The sequence below is a fragment of the Pleurodeles waltl genome, chromosome 6, assembly GCF_031143425.1.
Source record: "Pleurodeles waltl isolate 20211129_DDA chromosome 6, aPleWal1.hap1.20221129, whole genome shotgun sequence".
NCBI lineage: Eukaryota > Metazoa > Chordata > Amphibia > Caudata > Salamandridae > Pleurodeles > Pleurodeles waltl.
In genome coordinates this window covers 1,217,480,531-1,217,502,459 of record NC_090445.1, presented here as the reverse complement: position 1 = coordinate 1,217,502,459, position 21,929 = coordinate 1,217,480,531, and the positions used below count along the sequence as shown (strand labels likewise).

General features: G+C 45.7%; 1 protein-coding gene across 1 annotated transcript in view; it reads right to left on the bottom strand.

The window, feature by feature from the left end:
* Positions 1-21,929, bottom strand: part of HK1 (hexokinase 1) — a 1,372,133-nt gene that overhangs the window by 185,025 nt on the left and 1,165,179 nt on the right. The window contains exon 15 of the mRNA XM_069240524.1: positions 15,883-16,066. Within this exon, the coding sequence (XP_069096625.1) occupies positions 15,883-16,066 (184 nt within the window). The remainder of the gene's footprint in view (positions 1-15,882; positions 16,067-21,929) is intronic.

Here is a 21,929-nt window from a genome sequence, read left to right as displayed (position 1 = left end):
GGTTCTTCCTTGAGTCTAACTCTTTTTAATTTTTACATTTCATCTCTTGCAAAAACAATTAAGGAAATAGGGCTTCGAGATTATTCATATGAAGATGACACCTAGTTGATTATATCTTTTGAGGAGAAACATAATGAAACCCAAGTCAAATTAACCAAATACCTCTCTGAAACAGCAAGTTGGATGAAAGACCACGGTTTAAAACTAAATGCTAACAAAACAGAGATCTTACTCTTTGGAGTGGCTCCCAGATCTGGAACTCTGTCAGGTAGCCTTCCTCATTAGGAGTGCTCCTAAACCTAAGAAATCAGCAACAAATCTCAGGTTCATCACTGACGATTCACATTCCATGAGGGACCAAGTCAATACTGTCTGGGGCAAATACTTTTGTATCCTCAAACTCCTGAGAAGGCTGTTCAGGTGGTTTCTGGTCACCTGGTGAACAACAATAGTCCAAGCCCTCATCATGAGTGGACTGAACTATGGGAATGCCCTGTATGTGGGTAAGGTGGATTATCCATTTGAAAGACACCAGGTCATTCAAAACGCTGCCGGCAAGCTGATCTGCAATATGGAACAATACAGCTCGACTTCAGACTGCTTGTCATCCCTACACTGGCTACCAAGAGCCAGCTTCAAGCTTCTCTGTCATACACACAAGGCTCTACATAACAGAGGGTCTGAAATTCTACAAGCTAAAGTGGAATTTTATAACCCAGTGTGCAAGCTGAGGTCCCGCAACCTTGCACTTGCCAAAGTCAAGCTGATAAAGAAAGGTAGAACAGGCAGCCGTTTGTTTTCTCATCCAGCAGCGGCCCCCTGGAACACTTTACTTCTAGATCTGCATCAGGTTCAGAAAAAAAACTTAAAACATGGCTCTTCAGAGGATAAGGTTTTTTAAAATATGTGTACAATTCCTAGCTCACTTCTCACAGTTGAAAGAATAGGTAGCTTTTAGTGTTGTGATATTCCATGGGGACAAGGGTTGCGCTCTATAAATATAGTAAATAAGGAAAATGTCACTTACCCAGTGTACATCTGTTCGTGGCATTAGTCGCTGCAGATTCACATGCTGTGCATAGTCCGCCGTCTGGTGTTGGGCTCGGAGTGTTACAAGTTGTTTTTCTTCGAAGAAGTCTTTTCGAGTCACGAGACCGAGGGACTCCTCCCACTTCAGTTCCATTGCGCATGGGCGTCGACTCCATCTTAGATTGTTTTTCCCCGCAGAGGGTGAGGTAGGAGTTGTGTACGCTAGTAATAGTGCCCATGCAGTGGAATGAATAAGTATGTACAAAATGAAGGTTAAAGTAATATATTTACAAATGTACAAATGTTGAAGATTACTTCCAAACGGCTACAGGCTCCCGGGGAGGCGGGTGGGCGCATGTGAATCTGCAGCGACTAATGCCACGAACAGATGTACACTGGATAAGTGACATTTTCCGTTCGGTGGCATGTGTAGCTGCAGATACACATGCTGTGCATAGACTAGTAAGCAGTTATCTCCCCAAAAGCGGTGGTTCAGCCTGTAGGAGTGGAAGTAGTTTGAAATAAAGTTCTTAGTACGGCTTGACCTACTGTGGCTTGTTGTGCAGATAGCACATCTACGCAGTAGTGTTTAGTAAATGTATGAGGCGTAGACCATGTTGCTGCCTTACATATTTCGTTCATTGGAATATTTCCTAGAAAGGCCATAGTAGCACCTTTTTTTCTGGTTGAGTGTGCCTTTGGTGTAATAGGCAGCTCTCTCTTTGCTTTAAGATAGCAGGTTTGGATGCACTTAACTATCCATCTGGCAATGCCTTGTTTTGAAATTGGATTTCCTGTATGAGGTTTTTGAAAGGCAATAAATAGTTGTTTTGTCTTTCTAATTACTTTTGTTCTGTCAATGTAGTACATTAGTGCTCTCTTGATGTCTAATGTATGTAGTGCTCTTTCAGCTATTGAATCTGGCTGTGGGAAGAACACTGGTAATTCTACTGTTTGATTTAAGTGGAACGGTGAGATAACCTTTGGTAAGAATTTTGGATTTGTTCTTAGAACTACCTTATTCTTGTGTATTTGAATAAATGGTTCTTGTATGGTAAACGCCTGTATTTCACTTACTCTTCTTAGAGATGTGATGGCAATGAGAAATGCAACTTTCCACGTTAAGTACTGCATTTCACAAGAATGCATGGGTTCGAAAGGTGGACCCAGGAGCCTTGTTAAGACAATGTTGAAGTTCCATGAAGGAACAGGTGGTGTCCTTGGTGGTATAATTCTTTTTAGGCCTTCCATAAACGCTTTAATGACAGGTATTCTAAACAGGGAAGTTGAATGAGTAATCTGCAGGTAAGCAGATATTGCGGGGAGATGTATCTTTATGGAAGAGAAAGCTAGATTGGATTTCTGCAACTGTAGTAAATATCCTACTACATCTTTTGGAGATGCATGCAATGGTTGAATTTGATTAATATGGCAGTAATAAACAAATCTTTTCCATTTACTTGCATAGCAGTGTCTAGTGGAAAGTTTTCTAGGTTGTTTTATGACCTCCATACATTCTTGTGTGAGGTCTAAGTGTCCAAATTCTAGGATTTCAGGAGCCAAATTGCTAGATTCAGCGATGCTGGGTTTGGATGCCTGATCTGTTGTTTGTGTTGTGTTAACAGATCTGGTCTGTTGGGTAGTTTGACATGAGGTACTACTGACAGGTCTAGTAGTGTCGTATACCAAGGTTGTCTTGCCCATGTTGGTGCTATTAGTCAAATCAAATCAAATCATTAACATTTATAAAGCGCGCTACTCACCCGTGCGGGTCTCAAGGCGCTAGGGGGGAAAGGGGGGGTTATCGCTGCTCGAACAGCCAAGTCTTTAGGAGTCTCCGGAAAGCGGAGTGGTCCTGGGTGGTCCTGAGGCTGGTGGGGAGGGAGTTCCAGGTCTTGGCCGCCAGGAAGGAGAAAGATCTCCCACCCGCCGTGGAGCGGCGGGTGCGAGGGACGGCAGCAAGTGCGAGGCCAGCGGAGCGGAGGGGGCGGGTGGGGACGTAGAAGCTGAGGCGTCTGTTGAGGTATTCCGGTCCCTTGTTGTGGAGGGCTTTGTGTGCGTGGGTGAGAAGACGGAAGGTGATCCTTTTGCTGACTGGGAGCCAATGCAGGTGTCTCAGGTGTGCGGAGATGTGGCTGTTGCGGGGTACGTCGAGGATGAGGCGGGCCGAGGCGTTTTGGATGCGTTGCAGGCGGTTTTGGAGTTTGGCGGTGGTCCCGGCGTAGAGGGTGTTGCCGTAGTCCAGGCGACTCGTGACAAGGGCGTGGGTCACGGTTTTTCTGGTGTCGGCGGGGATCCAGCGGAAGATCTTGCGGAGCATGCGGAGAGTGAGGAAGCAGGCGGAGGACACGGCGTTGACTTGCTTGGTCATGGTGAGAAGAGGGTCCAAGATGAAGCCGAGGTTGCGGGCGTGGTCTGCGGGGGTCGGTGCGGTGCCGAGGGCCGTGGGCCACCAGGAGTCGTCCCAGGCGGACGGGGTGTTGCCGAGGATGAGGACTTCCGTTTTTTCAGAGTTCAGCTTTAGGCGGCTGAGCCTCATCCAATCTGCGACGTCCTTCATACCCTCTTGTAGGTTGGTCTTGGCGCTGGCGGGGTCCTTGGTGAGGGAGAGTACAAGTTGGGTGTCGTCGGCGTAGGAGGTGATGATGATGTCGTGCTTGCGTACGATGTCGGCGAGGGGGCTCATGTAGACATTGAAGAGTGTCGGGCTGAGCGATGAGCCTTGAGGTACGCCGCAGATGATCTTGGTGGGTTCTGAGCGAAACGGAGGGAGGTAAACTCTTTGGGAGCGGTTAGCGAGGAAGGAGGCGATCCAGTCCAGGGCCTGGCCTTGGATCCCGGTGGAGCGTAGGCGGGTGATTAGGGTGCGGTGACAGACGGTGTCAAAGGCAGCCGAGAGGTCGAGGAGAATGAGGGCGACTGTTTCACCGTTGTCCATCAGGGTTCTGATGTCGTCTGTGACTGAGATGAGGGCGGTTTCCGTGCTGTGGTTGGTTCGGAATCCGGTTTGTGAAGGGTCGAGCAGGTTGTTGTCTTCCAGGAAGGTGGTCAGCTGTTTGTTGACGGTCTTTTCTATTACCTTGGCTGGGAAAGGTAGAAGAGAGATGGGGCGGAAGTTTTTCAGGTCGCTTGGGTCAGCCGTAGGTTTCTTTAGTAGGGCGTTGACTTCAGCGTGCTTCCAGCATTCGGGGAAGGTAGCAGAAGAAAAAGAAGAGTTGATGACGGTCTGGAGGTGCGGGGCGATGATGTCGTCGGCTTTGTTAAAGATGAAGTGCGGGCAGGGGTCCGAAGGGGCGCCGGAGTGGATAGAGTTCATGATGGATTTGGTTTCTTCCGTGTTGATGTGGGTCCAGTTGTTGAGGGTGATGTCCGGGGAAGCGGGTTCAGTGGTGTATGGTTGGGTCTGGTGTCCGAAGCTGTCGTGGAGGTCGCTGATCTTGCGATGGAAGAAAGTGGCGAGGGATTCGCACAAATCCTGTGAGGGCGTGACGGCGTTGGCGCTGGCGCTGGGGTTGGAGAACTCTTTGACGATGCTGAAGAGTTCTCTGCTGTTGTGGCTGTTTTTGTCTAGTCTGTCGGTGAAAAAGTTCCTTTTGGCAGTGCGGATCAGGTGGTGGTGTTCGCGTGTAGCGTTCTTGAGGGCGGTCATGTTGTCAGCGGTGTGGTCCTTGCGCCAGGCCTTCTCAAGGGCACGACAAGTTTTCTTTGATTCTTTGAGGGTGTCAGAGAACCAGAGAGGTTTTTTGGTGTTGGTCTGTCGATGCGTGCGTTTGAGGGGAGCAAGGTTGTCAGCGCAGTTGGAGATCCAGTTTGTGAGGTTGAGAGCTGCGTCGTTGGGGTCGGTGGTGAGGGTGGGTTGGTTGGCGGCGAGAGCGGAGAAGAGTTGCTCTTCAGGGATCTTGTTCCACTGTCGATGAGGGATGGGTTGAGTGCGGAGGTGGGAGGTCTCGCGTCGGAATGTGAAGTGGACGCAGCTGTGGTCGGTCCAGTGTAGGGCAGAGGTGTGGCTGAAGAAGACGTGTTTGCTGGCGGAGAAGATAGGGTCGAGCGTGTGTCCGGCGATGTGGGTGGCGGTGTTCACCAGTTGTTTGAGGCCGAGGTTGGCGAGGTTGTCGAGCAGGGTGGTGGTGTTGGGGTCGTTGTTTTGTTCCAGATGGAAGTTGAGGTCGCCTAGGAGGATGTAGTCCGGTGAGGCGAGGGCGTGCGGGGAGATGAAGTCGGCGATGGCGTCGCTGAAAGAGGCGCGAGGTCCGGGAGGACGGTAGACGAGGGATCCTCTGAGGGTGGTCCTTGGGTCGGTGCGAATCTGAAAAAGCAGGTGTTCAGCGGCGAGGGGGGGTCTTCGGTGGAGGTGGTGACGCTGATGGAGTCTTTGAAGATGATGGCGACACCTCCTCCTACTTGGTTGGTGCGGTCTTTTCTGGAGATCTTGTAGCCTTCGGGGATGGCGGTAGCGATGTCTGGAGCAGAGGAGGCGTTCATCCATGTCTCCGTGATGAAGGCGACGTCCGGGGCTGTGGAGTCCAGGAGGTCCCAAAGTTCAACGGCGTGCTTGTGGACGGAACGAGCGTTGATCAGGATGCACTTGAGGTGGTTGATGGCGCGTGGGCTTGTGGTCGTGGTAGTTGCGTGGTGGAAGATGCGTTTGCAGGAGTTGCAGGCGAAGGGTCCATGGGTGCGTTTGGGGTGAGCTAGGAAGCAGGTTTTGGAGCGCCCTGGGTTGAGGGCGTGGAGGGTGGTGGGGTCGTAGCGGATCAGCGGGGCTTGGGGGAGCTGGGGACCAGGGGTCGTGGCGCTGGGCGCGGGCCAGGCGCGGACGGGCGCAGACGGGCTTGCCTCTGGCGCGCCTCCGGCGCGCCAGCGGCGTGCCCGCTGCGCGCGCCCGCTGCGCAGTCGCGCAGCGGCCGCCATAAGAGGTAGGAGGGGGGGGAGGGGTCAGCTGGGGGCGAATGGGAGCTGGGGGGCGGGGGCGTGCAGGAGGTCGCGGCGGGAAAGCGCGAGGGAGGGGGGGGACAGGTAGAGTGAGAGGAGCTGGGGGAGGGGGTTTAGGGTGGAGGAGGGTGAGTGTTAGGAGGTTTGGAGATTAGGGAGAGAGATAGGAGTAGGGTTGTGAAGATAGGGGAGGGGGGGTTGTAGAGGTGGGTGAGGGAGAGAGGTAGAGTGAGAGGATAGGGAGATAGGTAGTAGAGGGGGTGGCGGGAGGGGGGGAGAGATAGAGAAATAGATAGAGAAAATAGATAGAGAAGTCGATAGATAGGGAAATAGATAGATAGACAGATAGGTAGGTAGGAGGAGGTGGAGAGTGGGGGAGTTAGATAGTGAGATAGGGAGCTAGAGAGATAGGAAGATAGGAGGAGTGAGGGAGGTAGATAGCGAACGGGTTAGCTAGGGGTGAGAGAGGGGGAGGCGAGTGAGGGAGGGGGATGAGGAAGGAGCAGGAGGGCAGGCTCGGGGGAAGAAGACGGAGGAGGTAGAAGAGCCGAAGACAGGAGAACAGAAGACAGAAGACCAGAAGACAGAAGAACAGAAGACCGGAAGAGCAGAAGACGGAAGAACAGAAGAGCAGAAGACAGAAGAACAGAAGAACAGAAGAACAGAAGAACAGAAGAACAGAAGAGCAGAAGAACAGAGAAGAACAGAGAAGAACACAGAAGAACACAGAAGAACCGAGAAGAAGAACACAGAAGCACCGAGAAGAACAGAGAAGAAGAACACAGAAGACCGGAAGAACACAGAAGAACAGAAGGGAAGAACAGAAGAACAGAAGAACACAGAAGAAGATTGCAGAGGGGGAGCGAGGAGGAAGAGACAGAGAGGAGGAAAAGAAGCAGGAGCAGGAGAGAAGGTGAGTGGCGCGGGGCAGGGCGAGGGGCTGGGAGGAGGGGGGTACTTACAGTTAGGTGGGTCTCAGGAACACAGGAACTCGGGAACTTGGAGGAGCTGCAGCGGAAGGGGGAGCGACCTACCCTTGGGTCAAGGGTCGCTACCACTGTCGCGCAGCGGCCGCCATAAGAGGTAGGAGGGGGGGGAGGGGTCAGCTGGGGGCGAATGGGAGCTGGGGGGCGGGGGCGTGCAGGAGGTCGCGGCGGGAAAGCACGAGGGAGGGGGGGGACAGGTAGAGTGAGAGGAGCTGGGGGAGGGGGTTTAGGGTGGAGGAGGGTGAGTGTTAGGAGGTTTGGAGATTAGGGAGAGAGATAGGAGTAGGGTTGTGAAGATAGGGGAGGGGGGGTTGTAGAGGTGGGTGAGGGAGAGAGGTAGAGTGAGAGGATAGGGAGATAGGTAGTAGAGGGGGTGGCGGGAGGGGGGGAGAGATAGAGAAATAGATAGAGAAAATAGATAGAGAAGTCGATAGATAGGGAAATAGATAGATAGACAGATAGGTAGGTAGGAGGAGGTGGAGAGTGGGGGAGTTAGATAGTGAGATAGGGAGCTAGAGAGATAGGAAGATAGGAGGAGTGAGGGAGGTAGATAGCGAACGGGTTAGCTAGGGGTGAGAGAGGGGGAGGCGAGTGAGGGAGGGGGATGAGGAAGGAGCAGGAGGGCAGGCTCGGGGGAAGAAGACGGAGGAGGTAGAAGAGCCGAAGACAGGAGAACAGAAGACAGAAGACCAGAAGACAGAAGAACAGAAGACCGGAAGAGCAGAAGACGGAAGAACAGAAGAGCAGAAGACAGAAGAACAGAAGAACAGAAGAACAGAAGAACAGAAGAACAGAAGATCGGAAGAGCAGAAGAACAGAGAAGAACAGAGAAGAACAGAGAAGAACACAGAAGAACCGAGAAGAAGAACACAGAAGCACCGAGAAGAACAGAGAAGAAGAACACAGAAGACCGGAAGAACACAGAAGAACAGAAGGGAAGAACAGAAGAACAGAGGAACACAGAAGAAGATTGCAGAGGGGGAGCGAGGAGGAAGAGACAGAGAGGAGGAAAAGAAGCAGGAGCAGGAGAGAAGGTGAGTGGCGCGGGGCAGGGCGAGGGGCTGGGAGGAGGGGCTGGGAGGAGGGGGGTACTTACAGTTAGGTGGGTCTCAGGAACACAGGAACTCGGGAACTTGGAGGAGCTGCAGCGGAAGGGGGAGCGACCTACCCTTAGTATGAGTTTGAGTTTGTTTTGACTCAATCTGTTTACTAGATATGGAAGGAGAGGGAGAGGGAGAGGGGGAAAAGCGTACGCAAATATCCCTGACCAATTCATCCATAGAGCATTGCCTTGGGAGTGCCGGTGTGGGTACCTGGATGCGAAGTTTTGGCATTTTGCGTTTTCTTTTGTTGCAAATAGATCTATTTGCGGTGTTCCCCAAATTTGAAAGTAAGTGTTCAGTATTTGGGGGTGAATTTCCCATTTGTGTACTTGTTGGTGATCCCGAGAGAGATTGTCTGCTAGCTGGTTCTGGATCCCTGGAATAAATTGTGCTATTAGGCGAATGTGATTGTGAATTGCCCAATGCCATATTCTTTGTGTTAGGAGACACAGCTGTGTCGAGTGTGTCCCCCCCTGTTTGTTTAAATAATACATTGTCGTCATGTTGTCTGTTTTGACAAGAATGTATTTGTGGGTTATCATGGGTTGGAATGCTTTCAACGCTAGAAACACTGCTAACAGTTCTAAGTGATTTATGTGGAACTTTTTTTGATGAATGTCCCATTGTCCTTGGATGCTGTGTTGATTGAGGTGTGCTCCACACCCTGTCATGGAGGCATCCGTTGTTATAACGTATGTTGGCACTGGGTCTTGGAAAGGCCGCCCTTTGTTTAAATTTGTACTGTTCCACCATAGAAGCGAGATGTATGTTTGGCGGTCTATCAACACCAGATCTAGAAGTTGACCCTGTGCTTGTGACCATTGTGATGCTAGGCACTGTTGTAAGGGCCGCATGTACAACCTTGCGTTTGGGACAATGGCTATGCATGAAGACATCATGCCCAGGAGTTTTAATACTATTTTTGCTTGTATCTTTTGTGTTGGATACATGGCCTATATTACTTTGTGAAATGTTTGAACCCTTTGTGGACTTGGAGTGGCTATCCCTTTTGTTGTGTTGATTGTCGCTCCTAAGTATTGCTGTGTTTGACACGGCAAAAGGTGTGACTTTGCATAGTTGATGGAGAAACCCAGCTTGTGAAGGGTTTGTATAACATAATTTGTGTGATGTGAACACTTTGTTAGCGTGTTGGTCTTGATTAACCAGTAAGTAAGGGAACACGTGTATTTGCTGCCGTCTGATATGTGCAGCTACCACTGCCAGGCATTTTGTAAAGACTCTTGGCGCAGTTGTTATTCCGAATGGCAACACTTTGAATTGGTAATGTATTCCCTTGAATACGAACCTTAGGTATTTCCTGTGCGAAGGATGTATTGGTATATGGAAATACGCATCTTTTAGATCTAATGTTGTCATGTAGTCTTGCTGTTTGAGCAGTGGGATTACGTCTTGTAGTGTGACCATGTGAAAGTGGTCTGATTTGATGTAGGTGTTTAGTGTTCTGAGATCTAGTATTGGTCTTAGAGTTTTGTCTTTTTTCGGTATTAGAAAGTACAGTGAGTAAACTCCTGTGTTCTTTTGTCGACCTGGTACTAATTCTATTGCGTCCTTTTGCAGTAATGCTTGAACTTCTAGTCCTAGAAGGTCTATATGCTGTTTTGACATATTGTGTGTTTTCGGTGGGACGTTTGGTGGGAGTTGGAGAAATTCTATGCAATAACCATGTTGGATAATTGCTAAGACCCAAGTGTCTGTTGTTATTCCCTCCCAAGATTTGTAGAACTGGCTTAGTCTTCCCCCCACTGGTGTTGTGTGAAGGGGTTGTGTGACTTGTGAGTCACTGTTTATTTTGAGGGGTTTTGGGACCTTGAAATTTTTCCCGGTTTCTTGGGAATTGTCCCCCTCTGTATTGTCCCCGAAAACCTCCCCTTTGATATTGTCCCTGGTAGGTAGGTGGTCTTGTTTGTGAGGTGCTGGTTTCTGTGGGTTGACCTCGAAACCCTCCCCTAAAAGTTGTTTTACGAAATGTGCCAAATGTGCCTCTGCCCTGCTGTTCATTCAACGGCATATTGAGCACAGCCTGTTGGATTTCAGGTTTGAACCCAGATGTGCGCAGCCATGCGTGCCTCCTTATGATGACTGCAGTATTTATTGTTCTTGCAGCTGTATCCGCTGCATCCATAGAGGACCGTATCTGGTTGTTAGAGATACTTTGTCCCTCTTCCACCACCTGTTGCGCTCGCTTTTGGAACTCTTTGGGGAGGTGTTCGATGAAATGTTGCATCTCATCCCAATGAGCCCTGTCGTATCTCGCTAGGAGTGCTTGCGAGTTGGCGATGCGCCATTGATTTGCCGCTTGTGCTGCAACCCTTTTTCCCGCTGTATCAAATTTCCGGCTCTCCTTGTCTGGAGGTGGAAGAGGCAATTACCTTACTTCCACCTGACATTAACCCGATAGGCTATGGGGAGTAAAAGATTGACCTGTCTGGATACACCATATTTACCATAAATTTCAAGAGCAGAGAAACCACAGGGAATATGAACGTGGCCAAACATGGGGACAACCTCCTAGGGTGGAGCGATATTAAAGCCCTAGGAATCACTCTAAATCCCATTAACCAAATCAAGTTCTTTAAGTGTCACATGTCAGTGACGATGCAGACATAGCGGAAGAAATCCAAGAAGTAATTAAAGAAGACTTGGGTTTGTTGAAGGGTTTAAAACATAGAATTATTCCAAAGCGAATGCCAAGCCAGAGGTGCATAAGTGCCAAATGTCATGCTGGAACACCTACAGGAAGAACTAAATCGATTACTACGCACAGGAGTAATTGAAAAGAAAGGGTCTTTGGAGTGACTGGCCCCCATGGCTTTAGCCCTCAAAGACAATGGAAGCAAAATAAGGATGTGTGTTGACCTCAGACTCCTCAACCAATGGATTTGGGTTGACCGCCAACCCTTACCAGACATTAATGAGACATTGGCAATGTTGAGAGGGGCAAACATATTTAGTATAATGGACCTACTGTCAAGTGTTGCTGCATGAGGATTCCTGGGCACTAACTTCCTTTGTCATACCTCTGGGTCCATTCAGATTTGTGAAGATGCCATTTGGGTAGGCCTCAGCTGCAGTCTGCTTCCAGAGGTTGATGAAAGAGGTTTTTCTAGGGATAAACTCAGGCATGTACTTTCAAGGCAATAACTTGGTATATGGTAAAGACAGATCAAGACATGATATCATACTAAAGAAGGTACTGTCCAGACTAGAAGAGTGAGGACTCACCCTCAAGAGAGATGCAAGGTTAGGGTAGGAACAATCTCTTACCTCGGACATACCATTTCATGTGAGGGTATTAGCCCTAAGTTCGAGCTGGCAAACACTATTTCACAAACATCTAGACCAAGTGACAAAAATCAAGTTAGATTGTTCTTGGGGCTATCAGAATATTATTCAAAGTTTATTGCAACTTTGCAAGTGTGGTGCAACGTTTGAGGCTATTGCTCAAGAAAGGAGTGGAGTTTGTGTGGTCACCAGAATATGAGGAGACTGAAGTTAAAGTGAAGGATGAAATAACTTGGATGTGATGCCTACATTAAGGCATTTTGATGTAAATAGGAAAACTGTACTCAACACTGATGCCACAATGAAGGGGTTAGGTACAGTACTTTCCGAATGGTTGAATGCGAGGAGAAAGTGGTGGCTTTTGCCACACGTTCACTGAAAGGGTCCGAAGAACGCTACTCAGTAATTGAGCATGAATCATTAGCCTGTATGTGGGCTATAAACCACTTCAAATAATTTTTTATGGTTTTACCATTTACTGTAAAAACAGATCACAGGCCTTTAGTCCAGATCTTTGCATACAGACATGTAGAAAACACTACTCCTAGGGTTAAAAGGTAGGTGGAAGGACTCATGGAGTCCTATTTCAAAGTTGAGTACTTGCCAGGTGCAAACTGCTGACGACTTGTCTTGGATGCCTTTAGACAAAGAGATTACTTCCACTACTGAGCCTTCAGTGATGTGGGTCAAAGAACCAGTCCGAACAAAATGGAGTGGGAAACTGAGGCTTTCAATGATGGGACACACAAGCAAGTTTGTGATGGGGGGGCTAGCCGATTATCAATAGAGTACCTGAGGGAGCGAGGACATTTTGGACTGTAAGAGATGAACTCAGCATTGTTGGTAATGAACTTTTTTGAGGTGAGAGGTTGGTTTCCCAATAGGGGGCTATGAGATAAAATCATCAGTCTTGCCAATGCTTAATTTGTAAATAAAAAGGTGCCGGTGCTCAAAGCCCCCTACTTATAACACGCGGCCGCTGCAATTAAAGGTGCGAACACAGAATACCGTGGCAGCGTAATCCTGAAGCCATCTCGGGCCTCTATACTCTATTTATGTCCACTCCCTGTCCCTTTTGCTCACTCCAGCAGCATTCTGCTCTTTCCCTTTGTAACGCTTTTTTGTTTTCCTCTTTCTCCGTCTTCCCCAAATGTCTTTTGCTCGCAATTAATGCTTGAGGCAGAAAGTTAAGCGCCGGACCTCAAAAATAAGTGCCGGTGCTCAGCACCAGAAACTACAAGCACAAATTAAGCACTGAGTCTTGCCCAGGAAGAACTCTAGGCCGGAACATAACTAAAATCAGAGTGAGAAAATTGGATTGATGGCCTGGTGTAGAGGGACAAGTGAAAGAGGTGGTCAGAGATTGTATACAATGTGCTAGTAATGATAAATCAATTTCAGTCAGAACAACTCCTTTATCTCCAGTTGAAGTTCCCGATGAACCATGGCGCAAGCTGGCACTCAACGTAATGGGGCCATCTGAAGTATTAACACCAAGTGAGAGGTTTGTGTTAGCGTTGGAGGATTATGCCTCCAAGTGGGTCTCAGAATGTTGTGTGAACTCAACCATTACCAAGAATGTACTAGAATTTTTGAGGGATGTCTTTGCGTACAAAAGTATTCCCAAAACCATTGTGACTGACAATGGTGTCCAGTCTACTTCCCAGGAGATGGAGTTTCTGGGGAAACTGTCGAATATACATCATCGCACTGCGCTGTATGCACCAAAAGCAAATTGCTTAGTGTAGAGCATGAATCCATTGGCGAGAGCATGTGTGCAAACTGCAGTAGAAAACAGGGTACCACTAAGAGAGGTTCTGCGTGAGAAGTTATGAGCGCATCGCAATACACCAAATAGTGTGACAGGAATTTCTCCATTCCAGAAACTCAAGCTAAGAGTTGGTGGGTCTAAACTTAACACAGTATGATTAATTGGAAGCAAGGGCATGGGAAGCACGTCAGCAGATAAGGTCAAGAAAAACCAGGAGACACAGTGGCAGTTTGATGAAAAACATGGTGTGAGACAAAACAAAAGGGAGGTGGGTGAAATGGTCTACGTAAAGAAAAAACAATGGGGACTTCTAAAGGAGAGACACAATTAATGGGACCCAAGCAAATACATGAAATTAAGAAAAATGTGATTGTTTTGAGTGGGGGAGAAGTGTGGAGCATGTCAAGGTTGTCAAAATGTGATCACAACACTGACAAGTTTAAAGTGAAAAAGGGACATGCACCAAGGGATTGTGAGGGTGCAGGAAACTCATGAGAAACCTCATAACACTGGAAGGTACACTCTTATCTCAAGGAGTATGATTTAAATGTTTAAATCCAATTGTGCCAAGGAGTTTTTGTTTTGCAATTTCCATTACATTAAACCAACATAAGATATGTTCTGTTTTAATATTTTCCGGTATCATTTTGACATTTTAATTGTAAGCTGTAAACTTTCTGGGTACAATTGTAAAGTTCCTACAGTGCATTTATGTATAGATATTGTTGTATCTTCCTAAGACATTTAGCCTATGACTCCCAAACCTCATACAGTTTTGTGCTTTTCTCTTGTATTACAGTTTGCTGTTCAATGATTAGGGGGAGAAGATGTGATGTAGCCTGTCTGCCTCTTTACCTATGATGTAACATACATGTTGGAGGCATCATGTAGAACTCTAGGTTGTCCTGGACAACCAGTAAGCAGTTTGTTGGTGGCTTGTCCAGTAGTGGCTGTGCTTTACAGGGAGTGCAGAATTATTAGGCAAATGAGTATTTTGACCACATCATCCTCTTTATGCATGTTGTCTTACTCCAAGCTGTATAGGCTCGAAAGCCTACTACCAATTAAACATATTAGGTGATGTGCATCTCTGTAATGAGAAGGGGTGTGGTCTAATGACATCAACACCCTATATCAGGTGTGCATAATTATTAGGCAACTTCCTTTCCTTTGGCAAAATGGGTCAAAAGAAGGACTTGACAGGCTCAGAAAAGTCAAAAATAGTGAGATATCTTGCAGAGGGATGCAGCACTCTTAAAATTGCAAAGCTTCTGAAGCGTGATCATCGAACAATCAAGCGTTTCATTCAAAATAGTCAACAGGGTCGCAAGAAGCGTGTTTAAACCAAGGCGCAAAATAACTGCCCATGAACTGAGAAAAGTCAAGCGTGCAGCTGCCACGATGCCACTTGCCACCAGTTTGGCCATATTTCAGAGCTGCAACATCACTGGAGTGCCCAAAAGCACAAGGTGTGCAATACTCAGAGACATGGCCAAGGTAAGAAAGGCTGAAAGACGACCACCACTGAACAAGACACACAAGCTGAAACGTCAAGACTGGGCCAAGAAATATCTCAAGACTGATTTTCCAAGGTTTTATGGACTGATGAAATGAGAGTGAGTCTTGATGGGCCAGATGGATGGGCCCGTGGCTGGATTGGTAAAGGGCAGAGAGCTCCAGTCCGACTCAGACGCCAGCAAGGTGGAGGTGGAGTACTGGTTTGGGCTGGTATCATCAAAGATGAGCTTGTGGGGCCTTTTCGGGTTGAGGATGGAGTCAAGCTCAACTCCCAGTCCTACTGCCAGTTCCTGGAAGACACCTTCTTCAAGCAGTGGTACAGGAAGAAGTCTGCATCCTTCAAGAAAAACATGATTTTCATGCAGGACAATGCTCCATCACACGCGTCCAAGTACTCCACAGCGTGGCTGGCAAGAAAGGGTATAAAAGAAGGAAATCTAATGACATGGCCTCCTTGTTCACCTGATCTGAACCCCATTGAGAACCTGTGGTCCATCATCAAATGTGAGAGTTACAAGGAGGGAAAACAGTACACCTCTCTGAACAGTGTCTGGGAGGCTGTGGTTGCTGCTGCACGCAATGTTGATGGTGAACAGATCAAAACACTGACAGAATCCATGGATGGCAGGCTTTTGAGTGTCCTTGCAAAGAAAGGTGGCTATATTGGTCACTGATTTATTTTTGTTTTGTTTTTGAATGTCAGAAATGTATATTTGTGAATGTTGAGATGTTATATTGGTTTCACTGGTAATAATAAATAATTGAAATGGGTATATATTTGTTTTTTGTTAAGTTGCCTAATAATTATGCACAGTAATAGTCACCTGCACACACAGATATCCCCCTAACATAGCTAAAACTAAAAACAAACTAAAAACTACTTCCAAAAATATTCAGCTTTGATATTAATGAGTTTTTTGGGTTCATTGAGAACATGGTTGTTGTTCAATAATAAAATTAATCCTCAAAAATACAACTTGCCTAATAATTCTGCACTCCCTGTATATTGGTGGATGCAATAAAGAGAGCTGACACTTATTTCCTGCATGGTATATCTTAACAATGTTTTTGCTACTTAAATAATTCTAACGGTTGTTCTTTTGTGCCGGTTTAGAAATTAACAAGTTCCACGAGTTCAGCAAGAGTCCGTAATGTTTGAATGTTCTTATTAATATTTCAATGAGCACACATTATTATAAAGTTCTTTGCAAGCACAAACTTGAATTTCCATTCTGATTACCTCTGTTTCCCAGAATTCAGTGACAATTCATCAACAGCTTTGTCATAAACTGTTCTGATGTCGTCTAAACATCCATTGTCTCCAAATGCTCCCCATTCCATGTTAACACACATTCGTCCTTGATCTCCCTCCACCATTTCGATGTTTCTCGTTTCCTCCATGTAGCAAGCATTGCTGCCAGTTCCTGAAGCAAAAAATAAATTGTTTCACATTAATGACCTGCAAATTAGTTAAAATAAACAAATGTCTACTACATAAGAAAAATATTTAGCCCATTATTATTTAGCTGATTTACCAAGCACTGGCAAAGCCAATAGCAGTATTAGTCATCTTGGAATGTTATTTATTTTACTTCTAAATGACAGCTACATTGCATGTAAAGACAACCTGGCAGCCATACTGAATGTATTAAAAATATCAGTCTGGCATGCTGGAACATTGTTGTGGTACTCCTACCTTCAATTTTACCTTTTCCACACTCACTACACGCACAACATAAAGCACAGTGGAGACTGTGGCCACTGGGGAAGGTGGCAGTCCACACAACAATTGGCTCTAAGATAAACCAACATCATGCAGGCAACTGAACGCCGCTGGCAGGCAACTCTGCATGTATTATACATCCAGTGCTTAATTTGTTAAAGAACATGTGCCAGGCCCAAACGTTTGCTCAGAAGCCCACTGCCGGTGCTATCCAATGTTGGGTGTGCTCAATATCATGGCTGCGCAGACTAAATTCCAACTCATGACTCTTTTATCTATCAACAGACACTCCCTGTCCCTTTATATCACTCTTTTAGATTTCCTCCTTTCTTTCTTTGTTACAGTTTCCCATCTTCCTCTTCTTCCTTATTTCTCCTGTTTGTGTTTTTCTGTCTCTGTCTCTAGGCGAAGTCGGATGAGTAAAATGAGTGCCGGTGTGTCCAACATGCAAATACTGGCTCAAAAAAAGCAGTGAATGCAGTACACTCTGGAAGGGCCTAACCTCTCTTCCACACCCCCCGCCAGCACACTTGAAGCCAGTTATAGTCAGGGAAGAGCCTATAAAATGGCAGATACACTCAAGGGAGTATTTCAGCAACTTCCACAGTATGTAAGATAACCAGATAATGTGGCCCTAGTTGACCAGACCTGCTCTTGCTGCCTTGCTTTGACTCTTTAGGAGTTTAGACTTTGCCCTGACCTTGTTCCAGCTCCTAACTTCCTGCCATTTTAAGGAGAGTTCCCTTGATTCCTGTTTCTCTCTACTTTAGACCACTCTCATCACCCTATTATTTGACTCATTTCTGACCCAGTGAAGCTATCATTGTGGGCTCTATCTGACTGATTACACTGACATGCACCTATGACAGCTTACAAGCATGTTTTAGAGGAATTTATCACCATATCTCTGAAGCTACTGCTGAGAAACATTTTATCAGCACATGGACGACAATTAGGGGTTGCCAGGGGTTACAGGTGTGACCTTTGGCTTTTAATTTGTTCCCCTTTCAATGTCCGTGCGTCCCTTGACTTAGTGATTATATCAGCATTAAGCAGTAACCACTGCTTCAGCATGATGTTTAATTCCTGAAAATAAAAGAAACAAGCATTTTGCCTGTAATGCTGCTTACTTCCATTTAAAACACTGAATTAACCTTCGGTAAAGATCCACTGGGTGTAGGCCAGGTTGGTCATGTTTTTACTGCCACACTGTTATGAGAATTATCTTTCAGTTTCGTTTCAGCCAGCATTATTACACATATCAATGAACTGACAACTCACCTGTTTAGACAGGAAATAGCTATAAGTAGCCTAAAGCCACAGAGATGAGTCTCTCAGTGTATGTACACCGGGAAAAATGTGTTTTCATCTATCCCAGGTGTCTCCAATGAAAAGATCGTGAGCTACTAGTAGCTCTACAGTTACCTGTGAGTAGCTCTCCTGTGCGCAGCCCAGCTTACTAATACAGAAGCTTTTGGTTCGTTGAATTATTATACAGATACTAAAATTTGGAAGCATGTACTTGAGAAGAAAATATGTGTGTTTTCAAAACACAAGGTGGTGTTTGGAGAAAAAATTGTTGAATTTTCAATATCTATTTAAAGCTATTATTGAGTTGGTGAGGTTTATTACTCATATTGTTACCTTATTGTCAGGGGAATTGCAGCTATGGCTTTTATGTATTACATATGTACAGGCATTTCAAATTGTCAAAGCATGTTTACATTAGTGTTGGAAACCCTGTATCATGCACTGATGTGATTACTTCCGGCAATCGTGGATGGGGTGGTCACTATTACATCACTAAAATCAGTAGCTAGGCATAATTCTCATTGAACATAAGTAACTCTTATTACAGAAAAAGTTTGGAGACCCCTGAACTACACAGTCCTCTCGGGACATGGAGGTGGGTATGCTGACATGTGAACGGAGTTGACCAAAGAGCAAATGGCTCCATCCATATGTTAGTGTAATTAGCTGCATGGCAATTCCAGTCCTGCTGCTGCAAAAGACAGACCAGACCTCAAGCAGGTCAGTCCACACACAGTGTGCCTATGTTTGTAAAAAGCAATACTGAACAACTGGTAAGGGTGTACATTAGATTGGTAAGCCTGTAATTTGCTTAGTGCTGAAACAAGAAGCCCAAGAATTTTTATGAAAACTGTTATCATGAGTGGCTAATAATAATACATGTAATTTACAGTGCTTAGAAGGCAGCAGTGCTTTACGAAGCACCATCCAAAAGTTAATATTTTTATTATTTATTCTTATTATTAACATTGTTAAAATCAAAGCTGTGGTGGGAATGCCTGTTGACCCGATTTAAATGATTCTGGTTCACTGGATGATTGTACTTCAGTATTAGATGGTTATGACTACGATGACAGATTCCTTTGGCAAATCAATGTTGTAACTCAGGTATTCAGTTATGCATCCTGCTTTAACTATGGGTGGGATCAAATAGCGTTATCTTCATCAGTGTTTGTTTCGATTAATATGGCAATTTACTTTCATTCTAGGCCCTTTTAGTTCAATTGTGTCAGTTCCTAGAAAGTTACCAATCTTGAATGCCACAAGGTCACTTTCTGTGGTAACATAAGGGAGCATGTCAAAGTGTGTGATGTCACCTCTGCTACCCCTGGCACCTATTTTAGTAAATCATTATCCATATATCAGCAGCAGTGCATTCAGGATTTGGTAATTTACTTCCAAAGTCTGGCATGGGACAGGGGGAACTGAATTGCAAAAAAGAAACACTCATGTTGTACTATAAGAACATTTCACTCAATGGTTCTCTTGTGACGTTTCAGCTCCCTTGGTATCAATGCTGTTTTCTTACTCCTAGGGTGGTTGGTTACCCCTTGAGTCTGCTATACTGGTAAGGTGCGTTCCCAAATGGATTAGGGAACACTTCTTCAGGCCCACTTCTGAGGTTTTATCTGTTTCTGCTGAACAGAACCAGAAACACATGCAACATGAGGTCAATTCCGGAAGTATAAAACATAATACTTTTTCGAGCATTAGCAACGCCAGCAATAGTGATTGGCAGCCAGGAAGCTAGAAACGAGTAGACAGGCACAGACATCGAGCCACGGAAATGCTCTTTGTTGACAGCAGAGGGGGCAGGTCAAGAGAACTGAGAATGATTAAGGCTCTCATTTCAACCTTGGCGGGCGGACGAGGTCGACCGCCAAGGCTGAACCGCCAGTCGGCCGCCCATGCGGCCGGAAACCCGCCGGCCGCCTTTGGACCTCCCCCCTGGGCCAGCGGGGATGTCGACCTTAACATGCACTCATGGCCAAGTGCATGGGAGGTGCAGGGGCCAGCGACTCCCTTTACCGCCACACCGCCATGGACAGGCTGGCGGTACGCAGAGTCAAAATCCCCAATTCTGACCGCTGGGACATCCATGACGGTAAACCGCCAGTCCCGGCGGTGTGACCGCTGAAATATGGCAATTCGTACCACCAGCCTGTTGGCGGTACGAACGTCACTTTAACCCTGGCGGTCAGTGACCGCCAGGGTTGTAATGAGGCCCTAAGTGTGCTGCTTGGGGATGAGAAGGTGCATGGAGAGCGAGAGAGCAGGATAACGACACAGATAGAGTGGAAAAGAAGGGAGACAACAAGGGTAGTTGAAAAAGAACAAATAAAGAAATGGGGGGGCATGGAGGAGGAAGCGAAAGAGATGGTAAATCAGAACACTTTTTCAAAAAACATAAAAAAGATGCTTCCCTGACATCAGCAGTGGAAGGATACACTCACCATTTAAAGGCAAGCGTGAAACCTAAATGCTCCAGGGGAAGGGCAAACACAATAATGGGGAGAACCACAACTGAACCAAAAAGAAGAGGTTGCTACAGCCAAATAACCCATCTGATCATGAGTGTGGGCAGACCTAAAGCGCACTCTAGACATATGTTAAAGTACTGGTTACAATGCTGTCTGTGACAGACTATCTGAAGCAAGACTACAAAAATGCATAAATGTGACATGCTTGCACTGAGGCATGCATGTATCTTTTCATGTGTCACAAGGTAAAGCATACTGTATATGCTTGCCTTACTATTATTAATGCAACATCGAGTGGGTAATCTCTTTAAGGAGAATAGAAAATTGTCCACAGCTATAGTGTGTTGAATTACTTCAAGGCCACAAATCTCATTGGACATTGACACTTACTGTATGATGTCACCAGTGATGTCATCAATCTAATTTGAGATGTCATCAGTGATGTCATCAATGTAATCTGAGATGTCATCAGTGATGTCATTGGTTATGTCTTAACATGTCTTGAGTGATGTAATATGAGAGGTCATAGGCAGGGAATGCCAGGGTCGCAAGTTATATTTAGCTCAGTAAACCATAACTGGTGAATTTTAGTGTTTCTTTTGTTTTTGCTATGTCGTTACCTTATTTCAACACCTACATATAACATCACTTTTAAATTTTGTTTTTAGTGAATTGAGTCAGAAGTAACTCTTTCAAATGTCTCTCACAAAGCTGAGGGGCCTGGCCTCAACATATGCATTTCCCCATACACCTTTGCTGTTTTAATGATTTGGGTTTGCTTTCTTTAGAGATTTTAAATATTCCAACACTGGTTTATGATTGGGAGTGCATAATGTTGCTTTGAAAGCATGTATTCATTGTTAGTGAAGTAGTTGATGGTACCCTAATACATAGGTACTAGCAGTCACTTGCAAATACAGGTGTCTTCAGGTTCCTATCTTTGCAGGACTATTTTAACTGAATGTACAGACAAAATGTAGTCATTCAACATGAAGTCTTCCAGTGGCTGAGGTGGGTCAACTCCTTGTTATATACTTGTTCGAAGGAGGACGCATACTTTAAGTAGCATTTAAGTAAGCTAATGAGTAAACATTGTCGTCTAAAGGCCCCTTTGTTTCTCTGCATTTAAAAAACAAACAAACATGAGGCCTGAAAAACAACTAAAGATGTTTGTAGGCCAGACCTAAAAACTACGAGGACTGCTAAATCTATTATAATACTGTGATTTAATTACGACATTGCAACACTTGGAACATTTGTTCAACATACAAATTAGCCTTTTGAGCCTAAGGATGGCTTTTTGAGCCAAGTAATTCCCTTTACTACAGGTTTTTTCTAATTTGTGTGCAAGGTAGATAGCACTAGTCTAATTTTATTGTAACAGTTATGGATTTTCTATGATGTTATACAATATAACCTAATTTACTTTGTTACTTGAAATAAGCCAGTGGTGAATATGCAGTATCCCAATAACATTACTAAACATTTATGGTGTTTCTGAGACACTTAAATGATGGGGAGACACTACAGGCTCACTGCTCAGATGTACGAGCGTACATCTGTGTGTGTAACTTGCAGGGTACAGGTTTGAAATATTGACCGCTTGACAGCCTTTCAGCAAACATTTGTAACAAAAGTGTGTTGTGTGCTGCCATATGTTGTCACAGCACAGGTCATGATGAATACGAACCATGAGCAACTAACACATAATACAATCTAATGTAAACACACATTATTAATAAAGTACAAGTTACTTCCTTTCGGTTATGATAT